We start from the raw sequence: 10,187 nt of genomic DNA on the forward strand, positions 1-10,187 counted from the left end.
GAGTGGAAATTCTACAACTAGGAGGAAAGAGAATATCATACCCAGACTCAGAGGAGGCGCAGTGCTGAAGTGAAATACTCAGGTGCGGAGTGCGCGCAGAGCGGGCTGGCGGGGGAGGGCGCGGTTGTTGTTTTCAATCGGGAGGGAGTTTCAGACTCTGAGCTCCAGATCTGGGCGAGTCTCTAGGGACCCAGACTCAAACGGGAGAAGCAGGACTGTCTGGCTTCGGTCGGAACTCGAAGGCAGCTTTCTCTCTGAGGTTTGCAGTGGTTGCTGGGACTCTGTGAGGCAGAGCCCCTAGGGACGGAAACTGAGAGGAGCCATTACTGCTCACTCTGCCCACCCTGTTTGATCCTGTGCGACCCGCCCCGCCCAAGCCCTGCACAGAGCCATTTGCCAGGTAGCCTCAGGCAAAGGCTAGATTAGCACCTCCCCAGAGGACAGAAGTTTTCCCACTGCAGACACAGTTGACTCTCACAGCCAGTTGGCCTGGAGGTCAAATCCCCCCAATATTAACTGCAACAATCAAGGCTTAACTACAACAAGACTGCGCACAAAGAGCACTAGGGGGTGCACCAAGAAAGCATAAAAAAAAAAATGCGGAGACAAAGAAACAGGACAAAATTGTCAATGGAAGATATAGAGCTCAGAACCACACTTTTAAGGTCTCTCAAGAACTGTCTAGAAGCTGCCGATAAACTTAATGAGATCTACAAGAAATCTAATGAGACCCTCGATGTTATGTTGGGGAACCAACTAGAAATTAAGCATACACGGACTGAAATAACGAATATTATACAGACTCCCAACAGCAGACCAGAGGAGCGCAAGAATCAAGTCAATGATTTGAAATGCGAGGAAGCAAAAAACACCCAACGGGAAAAGCAAAATGAAAAAAGAATCCAAAAATGCGAGGATAGTGTAAGGAGCCTCTGGGACAGCTTCAAGCGTACCAACATCAGAATTATAGGGGTGCCAGAAGATGAGAGAGACCAAGATATTGTAAACCTATTCGAAGAAATAATGACAGAAAACTTCCCCCACCTGGTGAAAGAAATGGACTTACAGGTCCAAGAAGCGCGGAGAACCCCAAACAAAAGGAATCCAAAGAGGACCACCCCAAGACACATCATAATTAAAATGCCAAGACCAAAAGACAAAGAGTGAATCCTAAAAGCAGCAAGAGAAAGACAGTCAGTTACCTACAAGGGGTACCCATACGACTGTCAGCTGATTTCTCAACAGAAGCTTTGCAGGCCAGAAGGGAGTGGCAAGAAATATTCAAAGTGATGAATACCAAGAACCTACAACCAAGATTACTTTATCCAGCAAGGCTATCATTCAGAATTGAAGGTCAGATAAAGAGCTTCACAGATAAGGAAAAGCTAAAGGAGTTCATCACCACCAAACCAGGATTATATGAAATGCTGAAAGGTATCCTTTAAGAAGAGGAAGAGGAAGAAAAAGGTAAAGATACAAATTATGAACAACAAATATGCATCTATCAACAACTGAATCTAAGAATCAAGTGAATAAATCATCTGATGAACAGAATGAACTGGTGATTATAATAGAATCAGGGACATAGAAAGGGAATGGACTGACTATTCTTGGAGGGGAAACGGGTGTGGGAGATGCGGGAAGAGACTGGACAAAAATCGTGCACCTATGGATGAGGACAGTGGGTGGGGAGTGAGGGCGGAGGGTGGGGCGGGAACTGGGAGGAGGGGAGATATGGGGGGGGGGAAAAGAGGAACAAATGTAATAATCTGAACAATAAAGATTTAATTAAAAAAATAAAAAATAAAAAAAATAAAATTCTCAGTAGAACCACAGTTATACATATATCATACACAAATTAATAGTAATTGATTCCATGGTCAAGACTAGATCCTATTATGTTGAGAACTGTTTTTAAGTGTTAAAAATTTTTTAATTAAATATGTATTTGACAGTTTTTCCAGAGTACAATATTTCAAAATATAATATACTTGGTTGCATAAGGAATTTCTGCCACATAAAAAATTGATTTATTAGTAGCAATGTCTTTACTTAAACTAACAAAAGCTCCCCGCTGCTGTATTTTAAATTTGGCTGGAGGTGGGACAGCGTTTGCACCCATGTATCAGACATAAAACTTTACTGAATTTACTAATCCTCATAAGCAATTGAATCCTAGTAAAGTAAATTTCTTCTAAAAAGGTTACTGAAGGCTTCCCATGATTCCTCTGTATATGCAAATAAGCCAAAGGGTATATTCTTTAAAAATGTAATTGCTAACATTTACAGATTGTTGTTAAAATACTAAATCTGACAATAATTAGTCACCATAAATGAAAAATCACTTGAAATATATAGCTTTGCAACAGCATTTGTTAAAATCTCAAAAGGCAACCATGTTCCTTACATTTGTTGCTTGTATGAGAAAGAAAGCTGTCTGGAAGGAAATGAAAAGATGTTTCCTTCAGATGTCTAACTAAAATTAAAAATCAATATATTGGACCTCATAAGCTAAATTATATAATTTGGGAGAACCAAGATGGCGGCATAGGTTAACGTCGGAGTTTGCTGCTTTGAACAACTACTTCAAAAGTGAAACCAAAAAACGGAAGGGACATCACCCAGAACCACAGGAACGCTGGCTGAGTGGAAGTCCTACAACTAGGAGGAAAGAGAAACGCACACGGACACTCAGAGGAGGCGCAGTGCTGAAGTCAAATTCTGAGGTGCGGAGTGCGCGGAGCGGGCTGGCGGCGGAGGGCGCGGTTGTTGTTTTCAATCGGGAGGGAGTCACAGACTCTGAGCACCAGATCCGGGCGAGTCTTTAGGGACCCAGACTCAAACGGGAGAAGCGGGACTGTCTGGCTTCGGTCAGAGCGAGTGCAGCCTTCTCTCCGAGCTTTGCAGCGGGTGCTGGGACTCAGAGAGGCAGAGCCCCTGGGGACAGGACTGAGAGCCGCCATAACTGCTCTCTCCGGCCCACCCTGTTGATCCTGTGCGACCCGCCCCGCCCAAGCCCTGCACAGAGGCATTTGCCGGATAGCCTCAGGCAAAGGCTAGATTAGCACCTCCCTAGAGGACAGAAGTTCTCTCACTGCTGACACTCATAGCTGATTCTCATAGCCACTTGGCCTGGAGGTCAAACCCTCCCTGGAATTAGCTACAACAATCAAGATTTATCTATAAGACTGCGAACAAAGACCACTAGGGGGTGCACCAAGGAAGCATAACAAAATGCGGAGACAAAGAAACAGGACAAAATTGTCAATGGAAGAAATAGAGTTCAGAACCACACTTTTAAGGTCTCTCAAGAACTGTTTAGAAGCTGCCGATAAACTTAATGAGATCTACACGAAAACTAATAAGACCCTCGATCTTATATTGGGGAACCAACTAGAAATTAAGCACACACAGACTGAAATAACGAATATTATACAGACGCCGGACAGCAGACCAGAGGAGCGCAAGAATCAAGTCAATGATCTGAAATGCGAGGAAGCAAAAAACATCCAACTGGAAAAGCAAAATGAAAAAAGAATCCAAAAATGCGAGGATAGTGTAAGGAGCCTCTGGGACAGCTTCAAGCGTACCAACATCAGAATTATAGGGGTGCCAGAAGATGAGAGAGAGCAAGATATTGAAAACCTATTTGAAGAAATAATGACAGAAAACTTCCCCCACCTGGTGAAAGAAATGGACTTACAGGTCCAAGAAGCGCGGAGAACCCCAAACAAAAGGAACCCAAAGAGGACCACACCAAGACACATCATAATTAAAATGCCAAGAGCAAAAGATAAAGAGAGAATCTTAAAAACAGCAAGAGAAAGAAACTCAGTTACCTACAAGGGAATACCCATACGACTGTCAGCTGATTTCTCAACAGAAACTTTGCAGGCCAGAAGGGAGTGGCAAGAAATATTCAAAGTGATGAATACCAAGAACCTACAACCAAGATTACTTTATCCAGCAAAGATATCATTCAGAATTGAAGGTCAGATAAAGAGCTTCACAGATAAGGAAAAGCTAAAGGAGTTCATCACCACCAAACCAGGATTATATGAAATGCTGAAAGGTACCCTTTAAGAAGAGGAAGAGGAAGAAAAAGGTAAAGATACAAATTATGAACAACAAATATGCATCTATCAACAAGTGAATCTAAGAATCAAGTGAATAAATAATCTGATGATCAGAATGAACTGTTGATTATAATAGAATCAGGGACATAGAAAGGGAATGGACTGACTATTCCTGGCGGGGAAAGGGGTGTGGGAGATGTGGGAAGAGACTGGACAAAAATCGTACACCTATGGATGAGGACAGTGGGTGGGGAGTGAGGGCAGAGGGTGGGGCGGGAACTGGGAGGAGGGGAGTTATGGGGGGGAAAAAAAAGGAACAAATGTAATAATCTGAACAATAAAGATTTAATTAAAAAAAATAAAAAATTAAAAAAAAATAAATAAATTATATAATTTGTGTTTTGCCTCCTTAAACACAGTTTATGTAAATTTACTCAAAGACTAATACCAGAAATTTAATTAATGTCATTTACTGTCCATAACTTAGGACAAGTAAAATTAAAAGAATGAATGTTGTTTCAAACTGACGTAAATTGGCAAATTGGGCTAAGTGGATATTCAGGGGAACTTAGCTGTCACCTATTAAAATATAAACTTTTACAATTTTTATATAAGACCTCCATCATTATACCAAAAAACACGAGGCAGGAACCAATTCCTGGAGCTTTAACTGTTTTTACTGATGGGTCATCTAATGGGAAAGCTGCCTATCATACTATAAATTCTGACCGAGTCATACTGACCAGTCATACTTCTGTGCAAAGAATTGAATTAGAAGCTATTAAGGCTGCGTTGCAAGATTTCCAACAGCCTGTTAACATAATTTCTGATTCCTCTTATGCTTCGGGCCTAGTAAGTAGAATTGAAACTGCCCAGTTGAAATGGTTTAGTGACCAAAGTTTATTCTTACTATTTAAGCAAGTTCAGCAGATTGTGCAGCAGAGAAAATACCCTTTTTATATCACTCACATCAGGGCTCACAGCATATTACCTAGTCCATTAACTAAGGGAAATGCACATGCTGATCAATTGGTTGCTTTATTAAAAGAGGCTTCAGAGTCTCATCAGCTTTTAAAAATCCCAACTTGGAAAACAAAAAAGGGGGATGATGGAGAAATCACCTGTGGGTAGGCTGCATCAAGCCTTAATTACTCTAAATTTTTTCACTTGTGATGCTGATGGAAAAACACCTATGGAGCTACATTGGTGTCAGAATAAAACAAAAGAAAATGGTCTAGTTAAATGGAAGGATCCCGAATCTGGTTTATGGAAGGGACCTGACCCATTATTAACCTTCGGCAGAGGGTACGCTTGTATATTCCCAGAGAATTTTTCCAAACCCGTATGGATTCCTGCTAGAAATATTAAACTGCATCAGGAATCTAGCCAGACTGAAGATCTTGCGCCTGGAGCCATAACATGTAGCTGTAAACAATCAACTACCTCAGCCACAGAGAGCAGCGACTCCAAGCAGTCCACTGAAGATGAGGAACAGGAGGAAAACAAACCAGACAACCAACAGCCCAGAGACCACCTGGGGCATGATAAAGTGAAGTATGGTAACAATTAATTCAGGTAAAAACTGTAAGTTTCATATGACTTAGAAGGCACATTTTTCCTTTACCTGGGAAGGACAGCATAGCTATTCCAAAGTCATAAGGATCCAGTTAGCGTGTCAACTCAGTGCTCTGGAGACCCAGAACTGTAATTTAGATAGCCTATTGTCTCTGCTTCTGTAAATGTCTTCTTTTTTTTTTTTTGAAACTAGGTTCCTCATTCCAAACCTTGAGTTTAAAATTAAGTTGTCATGACCTAGAGCAAAGAATATTCTTACATGGTATTATTCTACAAAGTTTCATTAATAATTTTGATGCTTTTAAACAGTATATTGTGCATTTATCCCAAACAAACTTACAAATTCTTTGAATGTTTGGCAACAATTTAATATTTAAGGACATAAAAGGATTTAGTCCCTTCCACTGTGTGGAGGGCCTCCTGGGGAAGGCACTTATGCATTCTGTATTGACCTATCTTGACTTTTTTTGCCAAGAGGAATCCAATTGCCTACAGCTGTTATCTGAGCTCTCTGTTCAAGCTGGGATCATGAAAAGCTGGTACCATGGATCTGTCTCTTGCCCAATGGCGTAAGCTGGGCCTCTCTGGAGAAGAAACCTGGGTTCCCTATGATCAATGCTGGGGACCCGCCAGCAGGCGAGGGGATCCAAAGGCAGTTGCTGGGCATGGAGACCAGAGGGACATAGGCTATCAAGGAGACAGAACTGAACCTCACATCACCCTACTTGGCCCAGAGATAGCTGGTAGTCAACGACGGGTAAGATCCCACAGGGTGGGACGACCTAAGACAGGCACAGCTGGGGGCCAGTAGGAGAAAACTTGGGGTGCAACAAAGGTGGGGCACAGATCCTCACCCCCCCCCAAGGGTGCATGAGCTTGAACGGTGCACGGGCTTGAACACTCGGCCCTTCTGAGGAAGGTCTCCTGTCCCCATGGCTGCTTCTTGCTTCCCATGCCCAGCCCAGATCAGGAACCAAATAACAGAAGAGATTTGGTCCAGCTGAAATCAGTACCCAGAAAAACGGAGGCTTGGCTAACAGACCCTATGTCTAAATCTAGCCTTACAACAGGAATGCTCAGAGCCTTCACAAGGATGTAAAGTGACCCTTTCAATTAATATTTACAGTGTAAATTAAGATTATTGTTAAAATATTAAATTTGACAGCAAAAATAGTTTTCAAATTAATTAAAGTCAGGTTTTCAAATTAAACATGCTATGAACCTGAAGCATGTTCAGGTTCAATTTTTTTGTGCAAAAAATTAATATTTAAAGCTATCTAGACTGCATTATAAAGTTTCCAAGAAGCCTCCTAATTAAATTTAAAAAAAAGGGGGATAGTGGAATAATATAGTGGAAAAATGCCATGTAAGGAAAAATATCCTGTAACTAAAATTGCATCTAGAAAATTTTCTTTTTCATTTTGTAATGCTAACAGCAAGACACCCATGAAAAACATATGTGGTGTCAAAATAAGCCAAAGGAAAATCATTTGGGCATATATAAAAAGGATTCCCCAAGTAAAATTTCAATTATTAACCTTTGGTCGAGAATATGTTTGTATACTTTCAGAGAACAACTCCAAGACCATGTGGATTCCTGCAACAAGGGATCCCGGAGAGAAACTGACCAGATTGCTCCAACCACAAAGACAGGAGAGACAGTTCAGAGATGGAGATGGTGAAGACGCCTTGCCATGCTAGCAGTCAGCAGCTGTGGGGCGCTGCAGGGTGCCCACGACCAGACCAGAAAGGACCGGACCTGCATTTTCCACCATCCAGAACCAACATTTCATTGCTGACCTGTACGCATGAACTTTTGGACATTGAAACATGGACTCAGAACTTTTGGACATTGAAATTGGGACTTGATTATTTTTTAAAGAAAAAATAAGGGAGAGGTGTGGGAAACTGTTTATTGCCTTCACTATCTGATAAGCATAGACAGAGAACCCCCCGGAGGCTGGGTGCCTTTGAAGCCCTCCCAAAGGTCGGAGATAGGCGCCACCTCTATTTGTCCAGACAGTGGTAGCTGAAACTACTCCCCCATTTATTATTATGTAAATCCTTGCTGATGGGCTAGTCTGCCTGTTGCAGGGGGTCACCTGCCTAGGGCTATGCTATGGGTGCATCCCAGATCAATAAAAGCTTGGTGAGGCCTGAGCACAGGGAGAAAGTCCTTCGGTACTTGCCGCCTGGTCCCCCAATATTGCAAAATTATCTCGTGTCTTTTTCTCTCATTTGTTGTGCGGCTCCTCTTTCAGATACCGAACCCTACTCCACGCGAGTCGTGGAAGGAAACACACTCAACAAGTATCCATATATTCCTGCACATATTACAAAACCGAAGGAACATAAGAAGTTGTTTTTGGTTCAACTTCAAGAGAAAGCCTTGTTCACAGTCCCTAAAAATTACAGGCTGGTAGCCGCACCGTTGTTTGAATTGTATGACAACGCACCCGGATATGGACCCATCATTTCTAGTCTCCCTCAGCTTCTGAGCAGGTTCAATTTTATATACAACTGAATTTCTGCACAGTGGAGAAGTAAAAGAAGCCGTCTCTGTGAGCACAGCTCTGCACAGTCTAGAAAAAACATGGTAGAAGAGGTTTTTTGTTTTATCTCTTTCCCACCCTCTAAATTGCCGCCTGCTTTCTATTGTTTGAACAGTAGCATTGATATGAAGAACCTAGATAGTGGTGTAAACATATGTGATAATGTTTAATTTGCTTTTGTTTCTACTCATACGTTTCTGTACATTAAAAAAAGTGGAGAACCAAGATGGCAGCATAGGTTAATGCCGGAGATTGCTGCCTCAAACAACCAATTCAAGGATACACCTAAAAGACGGAACGGACATCATCCAGAACCACAGGAAGGCTGGCTGAGTGGAAATTCTACAACTAGGAGGAAAGAGAATATCATACCCAGACTCAGAGGAGGCACAGTGCTGAAGTGAAATACTCAGGTGCGGAGTGCGCGCAGAGCGGGCTGGCGGGGGAGGGCACGGTTGTTGTTTTCAATCGGGAGGGAGTTTCAGACTCTGAGCTGCAGATCCGGGCGAGACGCCGACAACTGCTGCCCGCACCGGGGAAGTCTCCCTGCCTCTCCCCGCTTTCCGCTCGTCACCAGTCCTCGCCAGCATGTCTGTGGTGCCGCCCAATCGCTCGCAAACCAGCTGGCCGGGGGGAGTCAACCAGTTCGGCAACAAGTACATCCAGCAGACCAAGCCCCTCACCTTGGAGCGCACCATCAACCTGTACCCTCTTACCAATTATACTTTTGGTACAAAAGAGCCCCTCTATGAGAAGGACAGCTCTGCTGCAGCCAGATTTCAACGCATGAGGGAGGAATTTGATAAAATTGGAATGAGGAGGACTGTAGAGGGGGTTCTGATTGTACATGAGCACCGACTACCCCATGTGCTACTGCTACAGCTGGGAACAACTTTCTTCAAACTACCTGGTGGTGAACTTAACCCAGGGGAAGGTGAAGTTGAAGGACTAAAACACTTAATGACAGAGATACAAGGTCGTCAAGATGGAGTCCTGCAAGACTGGGTCATTGATGACTGCATTGGTTAACTGGTGGAGACCAAATTTTGAACCTCCTCAGAATCCATATATTCCTGCACATATTACAAAACCGAAGGAACATAAGAAGTTGTTTTTGGTTCAACTTCAAGAGAAAGCCTTGTTCGCAGTCCCTAAAAATTACAAGCTGGTAGCCGCACCGTTGTTTGAATTGTATGACAAGGCACCCGGACATGGACCCATCATTTCTAGTCTCCCTCAGCTTCTGAGCAGGTTCAATTTTATATACAACTGAATTTCTGCACAGTGGAGAAGTAAAAGAAGCCGTATCTGTGAGCACAGCTCTGCACAGTCTAGAAAAAACATGGTAGAAGAGGTTTTTTGTTTTATCTCTTTCCCACCCTCTAAATTGCCACCTGCTTTCTATTGTTTGAACAGTAACATTGATATGAAGAACCTAGATAGTGGTGTAAACACATGTGATAATGTTTAATTTGCTTTTGTTTCTACTCATACGTTTCTGTACATTAAAAAAAGTGGAGAACCAAGATGGCAGCATAGGTTAATGCCGGAGTTTGCTGCCTCGAACAACCACTTCAAAAGTGAAACCAAAAAACGGAAGGGACATCACCCAGAACCACAGGAACGCTGGCTAAGTGGAAGTCCTACAACTAGGAGGAAAGAGAAACGCATACGGACACTCAGAGGAGGCGCAGTGCTGAAATCAAACTCTGAGGTGCGGAGTGCGTGGAGCGGGCTGGCGGCAGAGGGCTCGGTTGGCGTTTTCAATCGGGAGGGAGTCGCAGACTCTGAGCTCCAGATCCGGGCGAGTCTTTAGGGACCCAGACTCAAACGGGAGAAGCGGGACTGTCTGGCTTCGGTCAGAGCGAGTGCAGCCTTCTCTCCGAGCTTTGCAGCGGGTGCTGGGACCCAGAGAGGCAGAGCCCCTTGGGACAGGACTGAGAGCCGCCATAACTGCTCTCTCCGGCCCACCCTGTTGATCCTG

At 43.3% G+C, this 10,187-nt stretch overlaps 1 protein-coding gene and 1 pseudogene across 1 annotated transcript; both read left to right on the forward strand.

Moving 5' to 3' along the window:
* The first annotated feature begins 8,718 nt into the window (after positions 1-8,718).
* Positions 8,719-9,715, forward strand: LOC132225267 (cleavage and polyadenylation specificity factor subunit 5-like; annotated as a pseudogene).
* On the forward strand, positions 8,792-9,232 carry LOC132223710 (cleavage and polyadenylation specificity factor subunit 5-like). The gene has a single exon (XM_059678758.1). The coding sequence runs from the start codon at positions 8,792-8,794 to the stop codon at positions 9,230-9,232; it is 441 nt and encodes a 146-aa protein (XP_059534741.1).
* Positions 9,716-10,187: the final 472 nt, after the last annotated feature.

Source organism: Myotis daubentonii, chromosome X (genome assembly GCF_963259705.1).
Source record: "Myotis daubentonii chromosome X, mMyoDau2.1, whole genome shotgun sequence".
Taxonomy (NCBI): domain Eukaryota; kingdom Metazoa; phylum Chordata; class Mammalia; order Chiroptera; family Vespertilionidae; genus Myotis; species Myotis daubentonii.